The sequence below is a fragment of the Phocoena sinus genome, chromosome 15, assembly GCF_008692025.1.
Source record: "Phocoena sinus isolate mPhoSin1 chromosome 15, mPhoSin1.pri, whole genome shotgun sequence".
NCBI classification, from domain to species: Eukaryota; Metazoa; Chordata; class Mammalia; order Artiodactyla; family Phocoenidae; genus Phocoena; species Phocoena sinus.
In genome coordinates, this window is record NC_045777.1 from 52,286,657 (window position 1) to 52,310,935 (window position 24,279).

At 45.8% G+C, this 24,279-nt stretch overlaps 1 protein-coding gene and 1 long non-coding RNA gene across 6 annotated transcripts; one reads left to right on the top strand and one right to left on the bottom strand.

Annotated features, from left to right (window-relative positions):
* The first annotated feature begins 65 nt into the window (after positions 1 to 65).
* LOC116740106 lies at positions 66 to 16,628 on the top strand. The gene is made up of 3 exons (XR_004345811.1): positions 66 to 273; positions 15,193 to 15,294; positions 16,493 to 16,628. It is a non-coding gene; the product is annotated as an uncharacterized LOC116740106 (long non-coding RNA).
* On the bottom strand, positions 8,219 to 23,897 carry MEFV (MEFV innate immuity regulator, pyrin). Of its 5 annotated transcripts, XM_032605339.1 has the most exons (10): positions 22,525 to 23,897; positions 19,403 to 20,221; positions 17,059 to 17,438; positions 16,538 to 16,633; positions 13,247 to 13,477; positions 12,808 to 12,830; positions 10,830 to 10,945; positions 10,621 to 10,653; positions 10,235 to 10,267; positions 8,219 to 10,087 (listed from the first exon to the last, which is right to left on the bottom strand). In XM_032605339.1, exons 1-9 carry the CDS (start codon positions 22,970 to 22,972, stop codon positions 10,236 to 10,238), a joined length of 2,178 nt encoding a protein of 725 aa, XP_032461230.1. In that variant the 5' UTR covers positions 22,973 to 23,897; the 3' UTR covers positions 8,219 to 10,087; position 10,235. The 5 variants fall into 5 exon arrangements, 4 of the variants coding, with proteins under 4 accessions (XP_032461230.1, XP_032461228.1, XP_032461229.1 ...); XM_032605337.1 differs by lacking the exon at positions 10,235 to 10,267; XM_032605338.1 differs by having other exon boundaries at positions 8,219 to 10,267.
* Between the last annotated feature and the right edge of the window lie 382 nt (positions 23,898 to 24,279).

Genomic DNA, 24,279 nt, shown 5'->3' on the forward strand with positions numbered 1-24,279 from the left:
AGGTCGGCAGGGACGCGGTGCCTTCTGGGAGGCCGGGCGCCTAGGCAGCAGTGACGTCACGCCCGGTGCCCCGTTTCCGGTGCGGAAGCCTGGTCTCCTCGCTTGGAGCGAGCGGTCTGCGCTTGGGAAGGCGAGGCTCGAGGCCGGCCGGCGGAGCTCTCAGGGACGCAGGGAGGTCAGGTTGGCAGCAGCCACTCTCTCTGCGGCTGTACCTGGGAGATGGAAAGCAGAAGGCTGGCTCAAACACTCCAAGACAGGTTGGCACCACTCCAGGTACGGACGGTTTAGCTGCAAGGGCTGCTAGGAAATGTAGTTCGGTGCTAAACAGCCAATGGGAGATCGCCAGGCGCCGCGGTTGTGGCGGAGCAGGGCCGGGGCTCGACCGGAAGCGGGCCGTCTGACGGACCGGAAGCTCTGTGAGAGGCCGACGCAGTTTCCGCCCCAGCCCCTTGGGTCTATCAAAAAATTGCGGTGGCGGCGAGGTGGTGGTAGGTTGTGGTTTTTGTCGGTTCTAGGGTCCTGTTACAGCCGTCCCTTTCGGCAGGGGCGGCCCTTCGGTCAGAGCCGGGCGAAGCTCCCCTCCCCTATTGGCCAACTTCTACACAGAGGTCTGGACCGGCCATCTTATTTTCTCAGGAATTCTAGCTGTCCATCTCCGTTACCGTCCTCAATTCGTCTTTTCTTTCTGCGTTGTTCCCATACTCGGTTCATTTTCCAGTGAGGCAGTGATCAGGAATTGGGGCCACACAAGAGCAGGGATTGCCTTATTCTATGTAAACGCCAGCCTCAGGCAGGATGACTAAAGTGAAAATATGAGTTCTGTTTATTAACGGTAACTATAGGTGACTCACTCAGCTATGATCTAAAACATGTTATAAAGAGAGTAGTGTCAAAACCGTGTGGCAGGGGCTTCCCTGGTGGCGCAGTGGTTAAGAGTCCGCCTACTAATGCAGGGGACACGGATTTGAGCCCTTGTCCGGGAAGATCCCACATGCAGCGGAGCTCCTAAGCCCGTGTGCCACAGCTACTGAGCCTGCGCTCTAGAGCCCCTGAGCCACAACTACTGAAGTCCTTGTGCCTAGAGCCCGTGCTCCTCAACAAGAGAAGACAGCGCAATGAGAAGCCCACACACCGCAATGAAGCATAGCCCCTGCTCAGCACAGCTAGAGAAAGCTCTCGCGCAGCAACGAAGACCCGACACAGCAATCAATCAATAAAATAAGAAAGAAAAAACTGTGTGGCAACAAAACTTAAAAAACAAAACGAATACCTGTCTTTCCAGACATCAAAATTACGAAAAAAAAAAACCTTCTTTAATCAAAGCAGTGTAGTTTGAACTACACGTGAATAAATAGAACAGTATAGCCAAAATTGATCTGAATATATGTCGACGTGTATGCAAGGATAGCATTTAACTTGGTGCTAGCAGAAATGATTCTTCTGGGAAAAAAGGCTCTTGTCTTTACACTACATACAAAAAGATGGAATTTAATAGCCAATGAAAGAACGCTTAAGAGAAGGTTAAGTTTAATATTGAGGCAAAATAGGAAACTGAGGTGCCTTAAAGTAAAATATAAGCTTGTGTGACTGTATTTAAAAAAAAACTTCAGAAAACAATATTAATAAAATCTAGCAGTAGGCTGGGACATAATTGTAGAAGATAAACCAGATGAAGACTAAGGCATTCCCAGCATACAAAGAGCTCCTGCTAACTGACCAAAGACTAAGGCAAAAACTATGAAGTCATTCCAAAGAGGAGGAAAACTAAATGATCATTAACATTTGAAAAGATGCTTAATGGGAATTCCCTGGTGTTTCAGTCGTTAGGAGTCTGTGCTTCCACTGCAGTGGGCATGGGTTCCACCCCTGGTTGGGGAACTAAGATCCTGCATGCCCCTTCATGCAGTGTGGCAGAAAGAAAGAGAAAGGGAGGAAGGGAAGGAAGGAAAGAAAAGAAAGAATGAAAAGATGCTTAGCCACTTTGGAAACAGTTTGGCAGTCTTTCAAAATATTAACACTGAATTACTTACTATAGGATCCAGCAATTCCATTCCTAGGTATAAATCCAAGAGAAGTGAAAACTTGTACCTGAAGAGCAGCATTATTCATAATGGCTGAAAAGTAGAAACAACCTCTCTATTGAACAGATTAACAAGATATAGTATATCCATATAATGGGTTATTAGCAGTAAAAAAGGAACAAAGCAGTGATACATGCTGCAACATGGATGAACTTTGAAACATTGTGCTAAGCCAGAGAACCTGGTGACACAAGACTTTGTGTGATTCTTATGTGAAATGTCCAGAATAGGCAAATCCATAGAGATAAAAAGGTTAGTGGTAGCCAGGGGCCGGGGGCAGAGAGGAATAGCAAGTGAATGCTAAGCAGTGCAGGGTTTGTTTTGGGGGTGATAAAAATGTTCTGGAATTAGTGGTGATGTTTGTACACATTGTGGATATACTAAAAACCACTTAGTTGTGTATTTAAAAGGGTGAATTTTATGCTATGAGAATTATATCTCAATTAAAAAAGACCACCAGACAGGGAAAATTACATCCTACAAGTACAAATGTTTAGTATGTAAAATATTTATGAAGAAGTACTACAGACAACTAAGTTCAAAATCTAGAGTCCACGTGGCAAGTAGTTAAAGGACCTGTACCATTTTTATAGACTTGATGGAAGCAATTTTCACATGTTGAAGTATAGGGAAGTTATTCTGGCTTATATGTGATTTGGCTTGACCTTTATACTAACTAGAACAGGCCTGTCTTATGGCCTGTCAAACATACATTATACATCTGCTTTAACCTTTTTTTTTTTTTTTTTTTTTTCTGCGGTATGCGGGCCTCTCACTGTTGTGGCTTCTCCCGTGGCGGAGCACAGGCTCCAGACGCGCAGGCTCAGTGGCCATGGCTCACGGGCCCAGCCGCTCTGCGGCATGTGGGATCTTCCCGGACCGGGGCACGAACTCGTATCCCCTGCATCGGCAGGCGGACTCTCAACCGCTGCGCCACCAGGGAAGCCCTGCTTTAACCATTTGAAAAAAGAAAAAGGAATACAGTTACCAGATTGTTTAGAATTCCACTTTGAAGATAGGGATAAGTGCCCCCCCCCGCCCCCACGATGCCAGTGCTGGTACTCCTTTGAAGATGAAGTTCTCTTCCCAGACACCAAGGTCATGCTAACTAGCTGTGTGCATGCTAATCTGTCCCTTTTGAAACCTTGAAGGAATGTACTTCTGTCATGTTTGATGTTTGTTCTGACAAGATATAAAACTGTGGTTCAGGTATCCAAAATACAGCCAGGTGGGACTTGTCTGGTGGTCCAGTGGGTAAGACTCCATCCTCCTAGTGCAAGGGGCCTGGGTTTGATGCCTGTTTGGGGAACTAAATCCTGCATGCATGCTGTAACTGAGAAGCCTGCATGCTGCAAGTAAAGATCCAGCGCAGCCAAAATAAATTAAAAAATAAATATTAAAAGAAAAATAGAGCCGGGTGGCGATTGAGATGTAGTTTCAGACATGTGCCTGCATCATTGAGACCCTGAATTTTCTGAACTGTATCAAACTCAAGGATACCACAAGCCATTTTCAAAACAGTATCTGCTAGTAGCTGCCAGCTGCAACCTAATGGTCCAACATTTCCCCTTGTAACTTTGCAACTATTTTGGACCCCAACCAGTCCATACTTAAAAAGCACTCTTACTTCTTGCCAGCTTCAATTGTAGTTCTTTTTTTAAATTTTTTTTATTTTTGGCTGCATTGGGTCTTTTGCTGCACGCGGGCTTTCTCTAGTTTTGGCGAGCGGGGCTACTCTTCGTTGAAGTGCGCGGGCTTCTCATTGCGGTGGCTTCTCTTGTTGTAGAGCATGGGCTCTAGGCACGCGGGCTTCAGTAGTTGTGGTACACGGGCTGTAGAGCACAGGCTCAGTAGTTGTGGTGCACGGGCTTAGTTGCTCCACGGCATGTGGGATCTTCCCGGAGCAGGGCTCAAACCCGTGTACCCTGCATTGGCAGGCAGATTCTTAACCACTGCGCCACGAGGGAAGTCCTCAATTGTAGTTCTTGACAAACAACATATGTAGCTTTGCGGTTTTTGCCTATACGAGCCTCCCCTATTTTGTAGTCTGATGGAACACAATTAAGGTGCTTCTTAAATCTGTATCTTCTAGGTTGTAGTCCTTAGTTTGGCTTGAATAAAACTCTTTTCTATTACTGTTATAATTGTTTATCAAATATGTGTGTTTGGGCTTCCCTGGTGGCACAGTGGTTGAGAGTCCGCCTGCCGACGCAGGGGACGCAGGTTCGTGCCCCGGTCTGGGAAGATCCCACATGCTGCGGAGCTGCTGGGCCCGTGAGCCATAGCTGCTAAGCCTGCGCGTCCGGAGCCTGTGCTCCGCAACAGGAGAGGCCACGACAATGAGAGGCCCATGTACCACAAAGAAAAAAAAAATGTGTGTTGACAGAATGAAGCAAAAAAGTAGAAATACACATGGAAAAATTCATAGCCTCATTAGCAGGTAATGAAATAAATTAAAACAGGTAAGACCTCATTACATCTCTATTATATCAGCAAAAATTTTAAACGACAAACATTGCTTTGGGCGTGAAACATTCTTTCCAAAATATTGTATGGCCAACTACTGCAAGTGTTATCAAATAGCTCACATTCTGGAACAATTTTAGGAATAACAGGAGAAAATATATGTGTATGGGGAGGAGGTGGCAAAAAATGCACGCCAAAAAAAAAAAATATATATATATATATACACCAAGCTGTTTATGGAACAATAGCAAGGGAGAATTGGCAACAACAAATCGCCAACCATAGGGGACGGCTAAACAAATAGGGAACGTGAGCTGTGCCAGCATGTGGATTATGCATGTAGAACAAAGCTCCATGAAGAAAGCGAAGAATGTGTTTTGTGCTCTGGTCACAACCATGGAGAACCTAAGTCCAATCTAGGCTTAGTGTGAAGATGGGAAGAGAAGTTGGGGTAGCAGGAGTTTGGGGTTCAATCTTCATTTGATCCTCCTTTTTTCTTTCCTTTTTTTTTTTGGCCATGCCATGTGGCATGCTGGATCTTAGTTCCCCAACCAGGGATCAAACTCATGCCCCCTGCAGTGGAAGCATGGAGCCCTAACCACCGGACTGCCAGGGAATTCCCAATTCTCCTTTTCTCTTACATCCCTCTCTATGTCTCTTTATTTTGTGTGTGTGTGTGATAAGTTTTTTAAATTGAAGTATAGTTGATTTACACTGTTGTGCTAATTTCTGCTGTACAGCAATGTGACTCAGTTATACACATATATATTCTTTTTTTAAATATTCTTTTCCATTATGGTTTATCCCAGGAGGTTGGATATAGTTCCCTGTGCTATACAGTAGGACCTTGTTGTTTATCCATTCTAAATGTAATAGTTTGCATCTACTAACCCCAAACTTCTAGTCCATCCCTCTCCCTCCCCCCTCTCTTTATGTCTCTTTAAATGGAGGATGATAGAGGGACATCTGTGAACTAGAACACCTAATATTCCACAGGCCCACAGATTTGCAGATACAGGTCAGTACAGAATAATGTGACACTTGGGATGTGTGTCAAATGTTTTTCCATGACAGCAGCCCCATCTTTTTCTTGGTCTCCTGTAGGGAAGTAGGATCTCACAGTAATCAACTGAGTGACAACAAATGCAGTTACAACTGCATTTTCCAATGGACTTATTTATGGGGCCCAGCCAATAATTCTAAGAACCACAGTTCATTAATACAGGTACAAAAGTGTATTATAATAATCCAGTTTGCTTGTTTTTTCCTAAGGCTTCCTAAGTCCTCAAGACAGGGAGGATATCCCATAAATCAACTTGATTTAAACTTCCTCTCTGTCTCCCTTTGCTTCATCTCTCATTCTTTCTCTAATCTTCCTCTCCCCACTGTCTTATCTCCTTTGGACTATTCATAGAACAGATATTTAGTCTGGCCATAAAATTATGTGTTAAGGATATTTTTCCAAGTGATTTGTCTTAGCCATTTAGTATAATATCCCTGAAGTTCTAACAAGGCAGCTCCTCAAAGACTAGCTCACTAGCTAGGTAGTAGCTCTATCGATAGAAACTTGATAGGTGAATTGTATAAAATCCTCAAAACCCTAAAGTGTCTTGTTTCTGTTCCTTTGGGAGGTGAGGATAATCAGAGCAGTTTTTGGAGATGCAGGCAGGTTGACTCTGATTATAGCCTGCCAACAGGAAAATGTTGAAAGACCGGAATTGGATTAACCCAGTGCACTAACCCCCAGTTCCAGAAAAACAGGAGAAACCTGGAGAAAAACTAGGAGCATATAGGAACTTCCCTGGTGGCACAGTGGTTAAGAATCTGCCTACCAATGCAAGGGACATGGGTTCCAGCCCTGGTCCGGGAAGACTCCACATACCATGAAGCAACTAAGCCCGTGCGCCACAACTACTGAGCATGCACTCTAGAGCCCACAAGCCACAACTACGAGCCTGCATGCCACAACTACTGAAGCCCGTGTGCCTAGAGCCCATGCTCCACAACAAGAGAAGCCACCGCAATAAGAAGCCTGTGCACCACAACAAACAGTAGCCCCCACTTGCCACAACTAGAGAAAGCCTGTGTGCAGCAACAAAGACCCAATGCAGCCATAAATAAATAAATGTATTTTAAAAAAAGTTAAAAAAAAAAACTAGGAGCATATAGTGGTGTCATCCTTCTTCCCTCTAAGCAAACAGAATATTACTGGGCAGTATCCATAATGTGAGTGCACAGAAGGTCACTTTTAAATGCACACACCGGACAGTGTAACATCAAACAGATGAACATTCTACGAAAATTCACAATTCTTCCATCAATTTAATATTCCAGGAAGACAGAATGGATAACTTCTATCGCCTGGGCATTTAACAGTAATGCAATATATGATCAAAACAAATTCTAGTGCTTTAGAGTTCCAGCCTTTGCTGAAATGATTAGTCCTTTAGATCTATAGAAAAAATATACTACAGAGAATACCATCTTATATACCAGACTCTTTGTAACAAAAGGCTTTGTTAGTACCCGCAGGCTTCATCATTGACTCTGTTAAAAATGATTTCTTTTTTAAAGTGTTTTTTTTTTTAATTAATTAATTTATTTTTGTCTGTGTCGGGTCTTCGTTGCTGCGTGCGGGCTTTTCTCTAGTTGTGGTGAGTGGGGGCTCCTCTTCTTTGCGGTGCACGGGCTTCTCATTGCGGTGGCTTCTCTTGTTGCGGAGCACGGGCTCTAGGCGCATGGGCTTCAGTAGTTGTGGCTTGCGGGCTCTAGAACGCAGTCTCAGTAGTTGTGGCGCACAGGCTTAGTTGCTCCACGGCATGTGGGATCTTCCCGGACCAGGGCTTTAACCTGTGTCCCCTGCATTGGCAGGCGGGTTTTCAACCACTGCACCACCAGGGAAGCCCTAAAAATTTCTGCTTCTAAGTGATTTTTCATCTTGAGACTTCAAAAGACATTTTTAACAATAAATGAAATAGAAATGCTCAACTAAAGGAAGTCATATTTGTAGCACTTAACTAATGGTCTCATACTGCTTCCTCTTTTCTGAGTATAATTGGTAATTTTCTTACTTAGCCAGACTCAACTGTCTTATAGCTTTCTGATTTCCACTGCAACCTTGGAGAATACAACCAAAACTATGGATCTTATTAATAGTAGTTTAGACACCTACTAGAGAAAACAATGCAAGCAAAATCGTCTTAATCTCACCCTATAAAAGCCCTCCTACCCCTGGCAGAGTCTCAAAATGGTTCATCCCATCTCCTCGGTGGATGCTAAACTCTTTCACTGTTGCCCTGTAGGCCGACATTCTCTTCCTGCATCCCTGTACCCTAAACTCTGATGCTCTGTGGTGGCTCCAGCATGATATGGACTGACATTGGCATGGTTTTGGTCTATGTAATGACTTACTGAAGGCGTTCATGTGATTTTTTTCAAGGTCTTTTTCTGTCCATAAACGATTTTGTTTCCCTTACCACCTACTTTAATCTAGCTGAGAAGTCTTGATAGTTTAATGGGTTTTGTTACAAATTCACAGAATAATCGCTCAGTTTCCTGAAGTGATAAAGGTATAGTTGTTTTTTTTTTTTATTTTTTTTTATTTTTATTTTTTTTTTTGGTATAGTTGTTTTTACTCACTCTTCCAGCTCTCAGGCAAATAGAAACTGCAGACATATATAGGGTTTGGTCAAAGATCAAAGCGTAGTGGCTCAAAAGTATTCTTTCCTACTTACAATCAGCCAGTCATTCTAGGCAGAATTCTTCTCTATTCCATAGCTTTATGGTGATGATTAACTAAAATAAAAACATGGAACTAAGCACATAGTAAATGTATAATAAATATTATTATCATATATTATACTCTTATTATAGTCTACTTGTTAATAAGAATAAGAACATTGGATTTCAATCATGACTTGAACTCTACTTCCTGTGAATGATAACAAGCCACTTAACCTCTATTTGGCCGCCCTGAAACACTTTACTAGCTCTCCCTGACAGCACAATGAGGTCCAAATTCCTATGCATAGTGCATAAGACTCTTGACAATATGAGTCTTGAGTTTCCATTCTCATACCACACTGACATACCATCAAAAACCCATCAAGCACTTTAAATTGTAAATCTCATGCTGCTTCATATTGTGACACTTCATATGCCATTCTTCACTTAAAATGCCTTTTCACCGCTCCTTTTCAAAATAATTCTTAGTCATTAAGACTCACTTAAAGTACTCTGTGAAATTCTCTCAGAATCCTCTATTCAATTACTACTTGTAATATGCTCACATATTGTTCCAATATATATTTATATTTTAGTACCTATGTTGCTCTGGGCTTATACATTTACTGTTCAGATCCTTACTACAGTTAAGGTTTTCACTAAAAGGCAGAAGTTTTATCTTGCTCTCTCTGTAATCTCAGCAACTGATGCTACTTTTAGCCCAAAATCAGTCCCCAAACACTGGTAGAAAAATAAGTAAATGAACAAAATGCATTAATTCCAGGCCTCAGAACTCTCATTTGTAAAATTAAAAAGTTATGGTTAATGATCATCTATGTAAGCTCTATGATGTTATTATTCATAAATAATTTTATTTATAAAAAAAAAAAGGGAGGATAGAATGAGGGAACACATCCTTGCCATGGAGTCCTGAGGGAAAACGAGGGTGGGCTCTCTGTCTCAGAAGCATCTTAGGGTGCTAATTCATACAAGGATTTATTAAGCAACAGCTGTGTGCTTCCTTCTCTGAAATCCATGGCATGTCATCAATACATGTGTTCTCTTTACCCTTGGTTTACCAATATTTGTTTACCCAGCTTACTTCTGCTTCTGTTCCATAAGCTCCTTGAGCACAGGGCCTATTCTCTTATTGATTATATTCCCCACAGCAGCTGGAACCCAGTAGGTGTTCAATAATAACTGTTGAATGTATGGATTCAAGATACAGGGCAGGAGCCTGAAGAAAGATGCAAAGTGTTGGATATTCAGTGAGGCCCCTGGCCACCCACTGGACGGCTATTCAGAGGATCCATGTTCTCTCCATCATGTGTCCTGGGGCTGAAGATAGGTTGAAGGGGCCCAGAGGAAAAGAAGCCAATGGATGTTGAGATGTGGGATTTGGCTGTCACAGTGTAAAAGGAAATGTCCCCAGTCTTGTAGTTCAGGAAGATGCCCACATGCCGGGGGGCTCCCTCATCTGGGTGGAGGGAAAGTTGGACGCCTGGCACTCATTTTACTTCATCATCATTTCTACCCAATAACTATTCTCTGGTGAGAGAGCCATATTCCCCTTGCTGCTCGTGGCTGCCTTGCAGACACCCAGGACCCACCCTGTCTTGTCTCCCACCTTCACTTCTCAGTAATGGCAGCTAGAGAGCAAACTCAGAGAGCCCAGGGCAGTGATTCAGCTATAGAATCTTTCTGGACTAGCAGGTCGACGGTCCCACTTTTTTTCCAAGTCTCACACTCTTCAAGTCATCAGAGAAGATGAAAGATGAGGTTGGGGTGGGCAACTTCTGCTTCCAGAATCACATTAACTGCAGAGAGAATTAGAATTCCTAGCTTGAGGTCCATGGGCAACATCCCCATAGGGTTCTCCCCACATCCAAGAAACGTGGCCAGGGTCATTCTTCTGGAATGCACTGGGGGACAGCACAGGGACCCAGCAGGCCAAGTCTACTTGCCTCAGGGTGCCTGACCACCAGTCACTTCTGGAACTACAGAGAAAAGGAGATGGGAAAAATCCTGAGCATTTCCATTCAGAGGGCTAAATCTACCCTGGTCCCCACAACAAGGAAAGACAGTGACTCCCTCTCCCTGCTCAGGACTCGGCTTCCTCTGCTTGGATATAACCCCATTCCTCTCTGGTACCCAGGCCTGCCTTGGATACTCTGTACTCTGGTGAGTTGACAGTCAGTGACCCTGGCACAGAGCCTGTGAGCACTTGTCATGTTTGCTTCCACCTTTGTTACAGGTGTTTTCTCTTTTCTAAATAATTCCCAGAAATCAACAGCACAAGGGAAAATTGCAGTAATCCCTGGCCAACACATACTACCACCACCGGACTCACCGTTGAACATTTCCATTTCTGAACGCAGGGTTTCTAAAAGGAGAAGGAGTTTGAGTTAGGTTCCCAGATAGGGACAGGTGTGGGAGGGGCTGAAGGCAGAGTCAGAAAGGCCGTGGGGGATGGAGAAGGGACACCAGGGGGCTCCAGTCTACGTGGCTCTCAGGGAGGAGGTGAGCAGGCGCCTCCCATCTTCCCACAAGCCCACCTACCCAAGAAGTGCCTCATGCGCTTCTCCACAAACTCTGATTTCTGGTAGAGCAGGTGGATCTTTTCTTTCACCTCTGGAGGGGTGGCCCACAGCTCAGGGACAGTCACCTTCTTGGCCCTAGAGACAAAAGATTGTTGGCCAAAGAGGACTGGAGTGTGGGGGTAGCCCAGGGTCTCATGAGCTGGAAGGGAGGTGCAGCCTCCACAGGGCACACCCAGTCCAGCCTTGGCTTCTCAAAGAAAGTTCTCCCTGGGCTTCAAGTTCTAAACACTGGTCCTCAACTCTGGCCATGGATTGGCATCACCTGGGGGAGTTTTAAAAACCACTGGTATCAAAATCACAGTGAGTTTTGATAATGGCCATAAAGTGGTACTGATGTTGAAATGCTCAGCCCAGAATTACTTATGTCAAATTAATTATACTTCCCTGAGTCTTTTTCTTTCTATTGAAATAAAAATATTAAGTGAGAAAAATAAACACAATGAGATACCACTTCACCGCCATTAGGATGGCTACTATTTAAAAAAAATAAAAAATAACAAGTGTTAGCAAGGATATGGAGAAATTGGAACCCTTGAGCATTGCTGGTGGGAATGTAAAATGGTGCAGACACCACGGGAGATAGTACTCTAGTTCCTCAAAAGCCTAAACATAGAATTACTGTATGATACAGCAATTCCACTTCTGGGGATATACACAAAAGAAGTGAAAGCAGGACTCAAACAAATATAGGTATGCCGATATTCATAGCAGCATCATTCACAGTAGCCAAAAGGTAGAAGCAACCTAGTATCCACTGATGGATGAATAGATAAACAAAATGTATATACACATGATGGAATATTATTCAGCCTTAAAAAGAAATGGAATTCTGGCACATTCTACAACATGAATGAACCTTGAAGACATTATGCTCAGTGAGGTAGGTCAGACAGAAAAACACAAATATTGTATGATTCTACTTATATGATGTAGTTAGAGTAGTCAGATTCATATAAACAGAGAGTAGAATGGTCGTTGCCAAGGGTTGGGGGAGGGGAGATTGGGGAGTTGTTTAATGGTATGGAGTTTCCATTTGGGAAGATGAGAAAATTCTGGGGATGGATCATGGTGATGGTTGCACAACAATGCGAATGTACTTAAAGCCACTGAACTGTACTTTTTTTTTTTTTTTTTGCGGTACACGGGCCTCTCACTGTTGTGGCCTCTTCCGTTGTGGAGCACAGGCTCCGGACGCACAGGCTCAGCGGCCATGGCTCACGGGCCTAGCCGCTCTGCGGCATGTGGGATCTTCCTGTTCCGGGGCACGAACCCGTGTCCCCTGCATCGGCAGGCGGACTCTCAACCACTGTGCCACCAGGGAAGCCCTGAACTGTACATTTTTAAATGGTAAATTTTGTTATGTATATTTTACCACCAAAAAAATACTTTAAAAAATTGATGCCTGGGTTGTGCTCCTGAAGATCCAGGTTTAATATGTCTGCGGGGACCTGGATGACAGGATTTTGTAAAGCTCCCCCAGGCGATTGGAAGGTCCAGCCTCTTCCCCTCCCCTCCCCTCCCCTCCCCTCCCCTCCCCTCCCCTCCTCTTCCCTCCCTTCCCCGGCTTGCTGGGCTTAGCAGATCCACTCCTGGAAAGTGCTTCCCTCACTGTGGCCACAAGCACTCCTGCAGGAACAGTTTTCATAAGGCGAATTGCATGGGACACAGTCTGTTAGGGGGGGTTTCTTATGAAGCCACCACCACACAACAGGCCATGTTCATTTGGTCCAGTCTTTGACCCCATGCTCCCCCTCCTGATTGTGCTCCCATTCTTGCTACACAAGTCCAGAAAGGCCTTCACCTTCGGAAGCTGCAGGAGATGGGAGGACCCAGGGAGGAGCCACAGGCCCCAGGTTGGGATCATCTCCCTCCTAGTTCTGCCTCCCCAAATGCTTCCTGCAGTACACCCAAGGGATCATCAGGGGACCTCTTGGTACCTGTGCAGGGTGACTCTGACGTCCTAGGAGAGAAAAGAGGGAAGTTCTCTGTTACCAGTCTCATAGGGGCTGTACCGACTCCTTGGCCTCCCCTCCTGGGCTCCCAGCCCCACAGTGTCAGCAAAAATGGGGCACCTCTCCCCAGTTCTAATTCTAATCTGCTGAGGTGGCACCCTGGCTGGGGCCTGCACATAACTGTACCCAAACTCTGCTGGTCTCTTCTGGGAGATGTCACAGGATCCCCTAGATACTGGGCCATCCTGGGCTCCTGAGAATTCATTGAAGGGGCCTGGGCATTGTGGGTCACCAAGACCAAGTCCCGCCCCTGGCCCTAAGGGCCTCACCCACTGGCTTGGGCAGAGCTGATGGCAGTGCTGGGAGCCCATGTCACCCTACTGCACACAGTGGATGGGGGAAAGCCAGGCCCAGCCACACTTACCTTCATAAGCTCCCATTCTGGCTGGCACTGCTTGGCCTCCAGCTCCCCAATCAGCTTGTCGAGAAGGGCGATGTCCCCTGTCACCCGGGTGCCATATGTCTCCCTGACTTGGCCAATGGTCTGGCCCAGCTCCTCCAGACAGGCCACAAAGAGCTGCTCTTGCTGCTCTAAAAACTGGCATAACTGCTCCAACTGGTACTGGATTCTCTGCTTCTGGGTTTCAGCTTGTTTCTGGGGAACAGAAGTCAGGGAGGTGTAGGGGCCTATGCGGTGAGGTAGACGTGTGTGCCCAGGGAACCCGCAGAAGCCCACCTCCTGGAGGTGGGTAAGAGCAGGCTTCCTCAGCCTCTTGGAGGCCTGAATTCCAGAGTAGGAAGCAAAATGGGCTGGAACCTTCCAGAAAAGGTTGGCTTTTGGAAAATGCCCTAAAACCTGGTAAAATGGATTGAATTGTGTCCCCTCCAAAATGTATGTGTTATAAGTCCTAACCCCAGTACCTGAGAATATGATCTTATTTGGAAATAGGGTCATTGAGGATGCAATTAGTTAAGATGAGGTCGTGCTGGAGTGGGGTGGGCCACTGGAGTGGGGAAACTTGGACACAGATACACACACATGGAGAATGCCATGTAAAGAGACACAGGGGGAAGGAGACACCTAAAAGCTAAGGAGAGAGGCCTTGGAGCAGCCTTCCCTCACGGCCCTCAGAAGGAAGCATTTCTGCCAACACCTTGCCTCCAGAGCTGTGGGAGGCATACATTTCTGTGGTTTATGCTGCCCAGTTTATGGTACTTTGCAAGGGCAGCCCCAGAACACTAAGATAACTGGTGTCACCTTCTTCCTTCCTTGAAAGGCAGCATGAGGATTGCATATGTCTGGAGTCATAAACAGACAAGGTCAGGACCACAAAGTCTCCAGGAGGGAGAGTTCTCTCCACTCCCCGACAGTCTCATACTGCCCTGAAAGGGGTCAGTCAGTCCATCTATTTGAACGCAAGTGAACTTGACTTCCAATATTCTTGCACACTGGCCAACCATGACCTCTTCTGCCGTCCTCTTTCTCATCATCACTAAAAAGCTTCTGTGGACATGTGAAGTGGCTCTAGGGCATCTTTCCTTCCTCCAGGGAGGGAGAGGGCCCTTCAGATCTACTAGGACTGGACAGAAGAAATCTCATTTTTGGCTCAAAAGGACAGGATTAAGTCTTTAGTTCTTTTGAACCAAAACAATTTCTTCACCTTTTGTCGTTGTTGTTTTTAATATGGGCACATTCATTTATTAGCTAAACTGATACACACAATTAACAAAAAATACTAGTGGACAGAACTCTCTTGTAAATTCCAGAGAGCCCAGGGCCTCACAGGATGCTTTGTGGATGTTTGCCCGGCTCCTGTTCCTCCACCCACCGTAGTCCCTTAGTCGACATACGAGAGTGGTTCTGATGTTGCTTGGTATTTTCTTGTAATTAAGGAATAAGACTATAAACTCGATGTGTGTGGAATCTCACTCCTTCCTCTGTGACATCAGCAACCCTGCTGAATCACGTCCTGGGTTTCAGGTGCAGAAGAGTGTTCTCTCAGTCTTTAGAATGGCGCACCGCAGTGTGCATCTGGTCTGCACAAGTCACACTTTCTCCAACACTTTCTAAGTCTAGACAATCAACAAAACAATCAACCAAGGCTGGGCTGTGGTATTTGCCATTTCTGTGGTGTTGATATTCCCACTGTGGCCAGTTTCAAGTTTCCAATGTGATGTTCCTAAACATGGAGTCTGGAACACTTCTTGTTGTTGTTGACGGCAGTAACATGGACTTTTTTTTTAAGAGGACAGGTCAGTTGTCTCATTCAATGGCCTATATTCTAAAATTTTATAATTTTTCTCATGATTAAATTCAGGAGAAACATTTGGGGCAAGAATACCATAGACCTAATGCCATGCTCTTTCTAGCATACCCCACTGGGAGGCAAAGACTGTCCAGTTTGCCATCATCATTATAATCATACTAGGATTGATGCTTGGTTAAGGAAGCGTCTACCAGATATCGCTACTGTAAGTATATATTATTTCCTTTATAATTCCTAAGTAATTTGGGGAGTGGTACTTTGAGAGTGTGTAAATATCCTGTTCTCTTACGATTTTCTCTAAAAATTTTAGTATCTGTTGCTGATCCCTGTCGGTGTCAATTGTATAGTGGAAATTTTCTAATTCAATTATTCTTCTATACTTGTTTTATCTGGGTTTCTGCTGTAAAGAAGAGCTTTCCCAACCCCTTCCCTATGATTTAAAAAATTTCTTTTAATTATTGTAAAAAGGAGGAGGAGAAGGCGAAGACCTGAAAACAGCATCTCCTTTCCACAGAGCCCGTGTCACTGTATCTTAAGGGAAGGCTGAACCCTCTTGTCTCCCTGGGTTTCCCTGATCAGCCCAGGCTCCTGCCTCACCCTCCTTGGGGGGGCACCCCTGACCTCTGCTCCATCCACAAGTTCCAAGCCACCTGGGATTATAGGAAAGGGTTTTCATTTTACTACAACTCAAGAGTTTCCCAAAAGTCAGACACCTGGACCAATGCCACCCTCCTTCCATTCTGCCCTTTGTTATCTTTGCCTGTTTCCCACTGCAGTGTGGTGGGTCCCTGAAGAAGTTTGGAACTCAGAGTGGGAGACAGGATCCAACCAACAGAAATGCACCAGATAAATCAAGGCTCTGGGGGTAGGCTCCTTCGCATGCAGGGAAAACAGGAGCAACCTAACGCATCTGAGTCTGGACAACAGCTTAACAGGAAGGCCACTAAGTTGTACTTATTGAGATCTGTGACGTTTCTTTAAAACCACAGTTTTAAAGAAAATGTCTAAGCATTTGAATTTTAAAAATCAACATGGTTTTTGTACCAAAAAAAAAGTACAATAGACCACAACAACAATTATAAAAACAATACAGAGGAGTATTTAAAGTTGAATAGTCTCTCCTCCCCTTTCCTCAATCCCATTCCTCAGCTACAGCCACTGGCATTCGTTTCTCTAAACCATTTTGTGGTGAGTCTAAGAAAGCATGACAGGGTCCTGGGAGATGCCACTTCTTGCTGGAGGTGGTTTCCCTCCCCAGGGACAAGCTCATCCTTTGACACCTGTTATTCCCTGCCCCCCAAGAGCAGGTGATTCTAACTATGTGATCAGCTCTGCTTCCCTGTGAACCAGTACAGGACATCAGGGACCTCTGCTCACTCTCGGTTCCCTCCCTCCTTCTGCAGGGGTGAATCCAGGCAAAGACTGGGCACAGACCACCCTAGCCTTACCAGGAAGTTTGCTGTCTTCTTATCCCCCTGAGATCTCTGCTCCTCTCCAGATTTTCTCAACTCCTTCAGATGCTCCAGCTGCTTCTGAATTTGTTTCTGGAAAAAACGAGCACTTGTCAAAGCTTGAACTTGGCTCCTCCCATCTTGGTGCCAACTCTAGATGGGAAAACTTGCTTCAGGGAATAAAGCTGAAGGTGAGGAAGCCAAGAGCACAGGGAGAGGTACCCAGGAAAGAGGAAGAATGAATCCATCACACCAAAGGAAGCAGAGCCAAGAGGCAGTGAGAAAGATTTCTAATGACCTCTTGTGAGCGCCTGGATTCAGCCATACCTAAAGCTAGATTCCTATAGCTACATGAACCAGTAAATCCCTCTTTGCTGGCTTACTTTGTATTGTGTTTGCCATTTACAGCCCAAAGATGCTGGCCAATGCACCAACTCCCAGGGTTTTGGAGGAAGTGAAGCAAGCCCCGATGTGTTCAAGTGCCCAGCAGAGAAGGACCCCAATGCAGGAAGCCCTACCTTGTATTCCAGGGCGGCCTCCTCGATGGGGCGAACATGGTGGCCTCGGTGCTCCTGACTCAGCCTGCAGATGAGGCAGATGGGTTCCCCGTGGTCCTCGCAGAAGAGCAGCTGGACCTGCTTCATGTGACGCTCACACTGTGGCAGGGACTTGGGGCTCAGGCTGGCCATCTGCAGGCCCTCCTGCCACTCGAGGCTTCCATGGCTCTTCCCCGGGAGTAAGTCTTGGCACCGAGGGCAGCTGGATGAGTAGCCACGTGAGACCTCAGGATCCCTAGAAGCAACGGAGCAGCTGCAGGAAACACGCACGCAGCTGCCACCAACCGGGTCTCCTTCCTGGGCATAGCAAAGGCGACACACAGCCTTGTCCTGCAGTCTCCCTGGGGACATAGCAGTGGAAAAATCTCATGAGTGACAAACCCAAGATGTTACCAAGGAATGCTGCAAATCACAGCGAGAGTCCGTGCCTGGGATACGTACATTCTCGGTTAGACTGAGGCCCCTCCCTAGCTTGTCCTCCCCCGACTTCCCTCCAGCGAAGTAGCAAAGGAGCCACTGGGACTGAAGGCTAAGGGACAGATTTCATTACCAGTCCTGAGGATTGGAATTCTTGGGCATTTATCCTAAAGAAAGGCCTTTTGCTACAAATTCTATGCCTTCTTCCTGCACGCACGCTGATAACAGGTGATATAAAGACAGTAAGACATTCCGACTGGTGTTTGCCACTTAACCACCACCTAGACTGCTCATAACTTGAGTAGAGCTCCCAAGGGATGGTGACTCGCTCATGGCCAGACCCCCAGCCCCTAGCAGAATCCCTGGCATGTGGTGAGCATTTGGGAAGTGCGTGTTGAATGAAGGAATGAATGGGCCACTGCTCACATCCAGATTCAGGAAGCATGAAGTGAAAGTAAAGAAGGGGACTTTACAGGCTGAAGGGTATAGCCCACCATGATGACCTACAGCTATGACCAGCTCTGCCCCAAGACCATAGCACAGCTTCATAAAGCAGAAATGACAGGAGATACAGGAGGAATAGAAGCGCACTCAATCCATGAGTCCCCTCCTGCCTCCTCCTCTTGCAGGGCCCCAGGAATTCATATCACATCTGCAAGTGAGATTGCGAGCTCCCCAGTGACCATTTTCCCCTCCTTCCCTTGTGATAGTATTGATTGCTGTCCATATGGCTGCTCCCCACCACCACCCAAAAAAACCTACATTTCTTAGCCTCCCTTGCAGTTAGATGTGGTCATGTGACTCCAGACACACCTCACTTCATTACACTTCACTTTATTGCCCTTCACAGACTCTTTCATTTTTAAGAAAATGAAGGTTTGTGGCAACGCTGTGTTGCCAGATGATGGTGAACATTCTTTAGCAATAAAGGTGTTTTTTTTTGCAATAAAGTGTATTTAAATTAAGGTAGGTACATTTTTCTTTTTAGACATAATGCTATTGCACACTTAATATAGATGATAGTATAGTATAAACATATGCACCAGGAAACCAGAAAATTCATGTGACTTGCTTTACTGCAATATTCTCTTTATTGCAGTGGTCTGGAACCAAACCCAGGACGTGCCTGTACATTCTGGCTAAGAGGAAGTAAATGGAGGCATCACGAGCAGCATCTAGAAACTTCCGAAAACCTTCCCTAAGTGATACTATTCTCCTTTGTCCCTCCATCCTGCTGCCTGGAATGAGGATGCCACCATCTGAGACCACAACCTTGAGAGCAAACTCCGTAGAGCAGAAAAGCAGCAGGAGCTTGGGTTCCTGACCACGGTGTACCACATTTGTCCTGGACCACCTGTGTGTCATTTATGTGAAAGAGGAACAAACGTCTATCTTGTTTCAGTTATGTTATTTTGGCGTTTCTGTCGTTCACAACCCATCACCATCCTAATTTCTGCCTCTTTAGTAAAAGAGACCTAGGACTTTAGCCAACAGCTCCCTCCATGCCCAGACAGAGGCGAATAGCAGAATCGCAGCCCCATGACATACTGCCATGAGGTATTGTGAGAAGGTGATATTTGTACCCAATCTTTCTCAGATGTTCAACCTGGGGTCCTTGAAGCCCTTGGGAATTCTAAAGAAGGACTTCTTTAGAGTGTCTAAGAACTAACTGAAATGTATGCAACATTTTTATGAAAATGTGCAGATATGCATTTTTCAGGATTCAGAGCCTACATCAGATTCTCAAAGGGTGGAGGACCTCAAGGGGGACCCAGAGGTCCAGTGAAATGAATACAGTGGGGATAAAAGCAGGTTTGCAGGGGGAAACCTGCAAAGGTCATCATTCCTAAGGATGCCAGGTCTTCTGGATTCTGAGGTCCTTTCTTACCTGAAGATGGAGGGACTTCTGGATTTGAAGGATCATGGAGCACACCACCTACCACCTCCTCCAAGGCCTTAGAGGTCTTTGGAGCCTCAGTTCCACTCTTCTCTGCAGGTACTGTGGACTCTGGATGCTCCCAGATCTTCTTTCCAGCCAATGATACACTGGAAAGTGTATTCCTGAGTGCTACCCCCTCCAGAGTTATGGCATGTTCTGGATTCCTGGATCCTTTCTCTGCAGCCACAGTAGCCCCTGTGTTCAGAGTGGCTGCTGAGCCTGGATTCTCACTTCTCATTTTCTCTTGAAGCAGAAGAGTTTCTGGGTTGAGAGGTTCTGTCTCTCCTGAAGAAATGGTAAATTCAAGACTTTTGGGTCGCTTCTTTCCTGAAGGTAAATATGCTTCAGATATCTTAAATTCTCTCCTTCCCAGGGACCCAGCAAACGACCCACTGGAGAGTCCTTGGAGCCTTCCTGCAGAGCTGGCATTCCTGCGCAGCCTGACCCCCACATTGCTCCCCTTCTCCCCCTGTGGCTTGCTGGGAAAGGGGCTTCTCTTGGAAGACAGAGTTGTGTTCCTGGCCCCTGGCTTGCCCTGCACATCCGGGTGCTCAGAGCCTTTCTGATCTCTCTGTTTGCCCAGAGGCTTCTTCTGGGGCCCCCTTCCAGCCTCCGGCTGGATGGATGGTGGGCAGCCAGCCCCATCACCACTTTGTCGCTGCTTGTCACCTTCCAGGCTATCTGGTATCTTCAGACTCTTGGGCTTAATCTCCCCAGAGGAACCAGACATTGCTGAACTGTCTGTGTCACTTTCTTTTACCTGACACCCTGAAAAGACAATGAGATGGAAAGGCATGAAAATGTCCAGTGCTCAGGTTCAAGGTTTGGGGGAAGGGAGAGAAGACAGAATCCCTTTGGAAATTAGAGAAGCTCAGGACATTCTAGACAACAGCAGTCAATTACCATTAAATAAGAACATACTAATTATCTGCTATCTTATTTCTGAAATAGTGCTTTTCAAACTTTTTAGGCAGGAGAACTTGTTTCCAATATAAGGTCTTACATAGAATTCTTAATATATAAGTGAAAACCCTAATTTATGGGTATACATTTGTGTGCGATTTACAGATCTACAAAACTCACTTTCAGTCAATAAAGATCAGCACAAAAAATTGAAATCGGGGTCATGAAGGACAGTGAAAACTTCAGAAACTAATTTATTTTGGATTTTTTTTCCCCCTTTGGTTTCATGAAGTGAAGAAAATCCTAACTCACACAGATAAGTGTAAATGGTAATTTTTTTTTTTTTTCAGTACGCGGGCCTCTCACTGTTGTGGCCTCTACCGTTGAGAAGCACAGACTCCAGACACGCAGGCTCAACGGCCATGGCTCACGCTCCCAGCTGCTCCGCGGCATGTGGGATCTTCCCGGACCGGGGCACGAACCTGTGTCCCCTGCATCGGCAGGCAGACTCTCAACCACTGCGCCACCAGGGAAGCCCAATGGTAATTTTTTTTAAAAGACAGCTTGCCTGGAAATTTCAGAACAATGTTTAATTAAACAGAAATGACAGGAAGGGCTGAATTCCAGGGTCTCCATAAAAAGGAGTTCAAGCATGAACTGTCACACTGATGGCCTCCAATGTTTTAAAATTTGGTTAATCACTCATTTTAATATGAATTTGTTAGTTTTGTAAGTTAGTTAATAAAATTTGAATCAACTATTTGCTAACATTCTAAAGAATCCCTGAAATGTCTTCCTGGGATACAATTTGAAAACCACTACTTTAATAAAGAAATGAAAATAACCTATAATTAGCACCTTAATTTTTGGTTTGAAAAGCCCTTATTAAAATTAAAGTTGCTTAAAACACTTCGCTATTGGCTTTCTAGGAAAAATATGTTATGAAAACTGGTTCAAGAACTGGTAAGAAACCCTGAAGAGATGAATAACCAGATTTTAAAATACAAAAAATTAATTTTAAAATTCTACTCATCAAATTACACCAGACTCAGATTACAGTTTAGCTTTATCACTCTTTCAAAGAGCAGAGAATTTTTATGTTATGTAAACTCTTCTACCTCATAGAAGCACATGGAAAGCATTCCTAATGTATTCTTAAAGTCTAGAAATAGAAGAAAATTTCAAACATCGAAAAATAGTTTTTTAAACTGATCACAGATTAGCCCCTCCACCCCAAATGTCCAAAAAATAGTCTTTAAAAGCAGAAATCAAATAGGCCACAGTCTTTGATCACAATGTAATAAAATCAGAAAGTTACGGCAAAAGAGTAGCAGAAGAAGGATAAGGAAGGAAAAAAGGAAAGAAAGATAAAATAAAAGGAAGGAAGAGGGGCTTCCCTGGTGGCGCAGTGGTTGAGAGTCCGCCTGCCAATGCAGGGGACATGGGTTCGTGCCCTGGTCTGGGAGGATCCCACATGCCGCAGAGCGGCTGGGCCCGTGAGCCATGGCCGCTGAACCTGTGCGTCCAGAGCCTGTGCTCTGCAACGGGAGAGGCCACAGCAGTGAGAGGCCTGTGTACCGCAAAAAAATAAAATAAAATAAAATAAAGAAGGAAGAAAGGAAAAGGGAGAGAGAGACGGAAGGAGAGAAAGAAAGACAAAAAGGAAAGGAAGGAAGGAAAAGAAAAGGAAGGAAAAAGTCCTTTTAGAATTTTAAAATATCTTTGTAACGTGTTAGAGAAGAACTCAAAACTGAAATGAAGTGGATAACAGTGAGATTACCCATCAACCCTCTTGACAGGAGTGGTTAGTTTCTTGCTCATCCAAAGATACTCATCTGTAGGTAAGTGTTAATGACAAATGAAGTGAGGAATTCTCTACCAACAGACATCCAGCTCCTGCCTTTCCTGATTCTGCCCCATAGTCAGAACCTCATGCTTCTGGGTTTTTTTAAAAAAGCCATTGAGAGCCTTAGCTTTACTCCAGCTTCCAAGACCAGAGAGCGGGAAAGGACTTGCTTGGCTAAGGTCACCAGGGTTGTTGAAGACCTCGGACTCCTAACCCCCAAGTCAGGACGCACTGGCCGAACTGGTCCCTCTTGTATCTTCCACCCCACTCTGCAAACAGCCAGCAGTTGCAGTGGGGGAGGAGGGCGCATGGGGCCGCTTACCTGGGCCGATTGCACTGTTGAGCTCCTCTGCCAGAAGGTGCTGGTTGATGGCCCTCAGGACCTGCAGAGTCAGCCGCACGGCGTCCTCCTCCCCATAGTGGGTGACCAGCAGAGTGGCCAGCTTCACTGGCTTGGCTGTCTGGAGTTGGCCCCGGGGAATCCGGGAGTGCTCCTTCTCCAGGCTGGTGTTCTGCAGCTTGAACTTGAACTTCTCAAAGTCATAGGGCACCAGCTCTTCCAGGGAGTACAGCAGATGGTCACTACGGGTCTTGGCCATGGCGTTGACCAGGAGAGGCTGGAGGCAACTGTCTGGCTTCTGAGGGGAGAAGCAGCTGTCTGTCCTGGAGCCCAGAGGAAGACTAAGAAGCAGCTTGTGAAATAACGGAAAAGGCACAGGAAATGCTCTGTGTTTTGGTAGGAACTGAGAGTAAGGCTGTGAGTATGTCATTGTTGGTTTGTGTTCTCTTTCTTACGGATTCAGAGGCTTTTCCAGCTGGGAGGACTCAATGCCTTGTCAGACACCTGGTCGTCAGCACCCAGCTCTCACTGACTTGGGCTGGACTGCATAGTGGTGGATGAGTCTTTGAGGAAGGGTCTGGGATTGGATTCCAGATTCTGGATCTTTGGGCAGGCAGTCAGATGCTTCCTTCTCCCCTCCCAGGATACAGGGGTGGGAGTGGGTGGAACAGAGCCCCTGGTCCCATGCTGGAGAGAACCATGATGAGGGTCAGCCCCTCTGGCCAACTGCTCTCCTCCAGACTCTTGGGGTTTTATTGACCCTCTGGAGCTAATGACAGGGGGATGGGGAGCAGCAAATACAGCCCTGCAAGCTCTGCCCCTCCCTGCCCAAGAAGGCAGGTGAGGCCAGAGGGGCACCACCAGGAGACAAGCCCAGGGGTTGCCCCTGTTGATGTAGTTCCAGTTGTCTGGTTCTTCCAGCAACACGAAGGCCTCGAAACGCGATGCCTGGGACCACCATCCTGATTTATTTGTCCCAGCGCTAACTTTGCCGTGGCTTCCTGGGAGCAGACTCCGGAGGGAGGGTGTCATGCATGCACGTGTACTGAACACATGTTCTGGACCAGGATGCTGGAGAAACGGGTGAAAAAGGCATAGTTGTTCTTAGGGCTTGCAGCCCAGTATGGGGCCCCAGCGGTGGCTCCAAAGCTAATGGAGTTTGTATGGGGGGAGCTGACTGCTTCCTCCGTTAACGGCTGTGTCTTTCTGCTACATTGATTTTTATCCTCAACTTTTTGGTTCAAAGAATTTCAGGGCTTCCCTGGTGGCGCAGTGGTTGGGAGTCCGCCTGCCGAGGCAGGGGACGTGGGTTCGTGCCCCGGTCCGGGAGGATCCCACATGCCGCGGAGCAGCTGGGCCCGTGAGCCACGGCCGCTGGGCCTGCGTGTCCGGAGACTGTGCCCTGCAGTCTGGAGCCTGTGCCCTGCAGGAGGGGCCGCAACGGTGAGAGGCCCGCGTACCGGAAAAAAAAAAAAAAATTTCAAATTCACAGAAAATTTGAGAGCATAGTACAATGAACACTTATATACCCTTTACCTAGGTTCAGCAACCATCTACATTTCATGTTTGGTGATTCTCTCTCTCACACACATGCACACACTTTTTTGTTTTTTTGAAGCATTTCGTAATAAATTGAAAGCATATCAGATATCACTTCAAATACCCTAACTATCCTAAATACTAAGAATGAGGATACAAGGATATTATTTTATTATTTATTTATTTAAATTTTATTTA

Excerpts from the sequence above, each read along its gene's own strand:
- MEFV (XM_032605336.1), bottom strand. The coding sequence starts at position 22,972 with ATGACATACTCACAGCCTTACTCTCAGTTCCTACCAAAACACAGAGCA. Across the intron at positions 16,634-17,058 it reads AGGCCGCCCTGGAATACAAG|AAACAAATTCAGAAGCAGCT; the intron begins GTAGGGCTTCCT and ends CGTTTTTTCCAG. Across the intron at positions 10,654-10,829 it reads GCGCATGAGGCACTTCTTGG|AAACCCTGCGTTCAGAAATG; the intron begins GTAGGTGGGCTT and ends TTCTCCTTTTAG.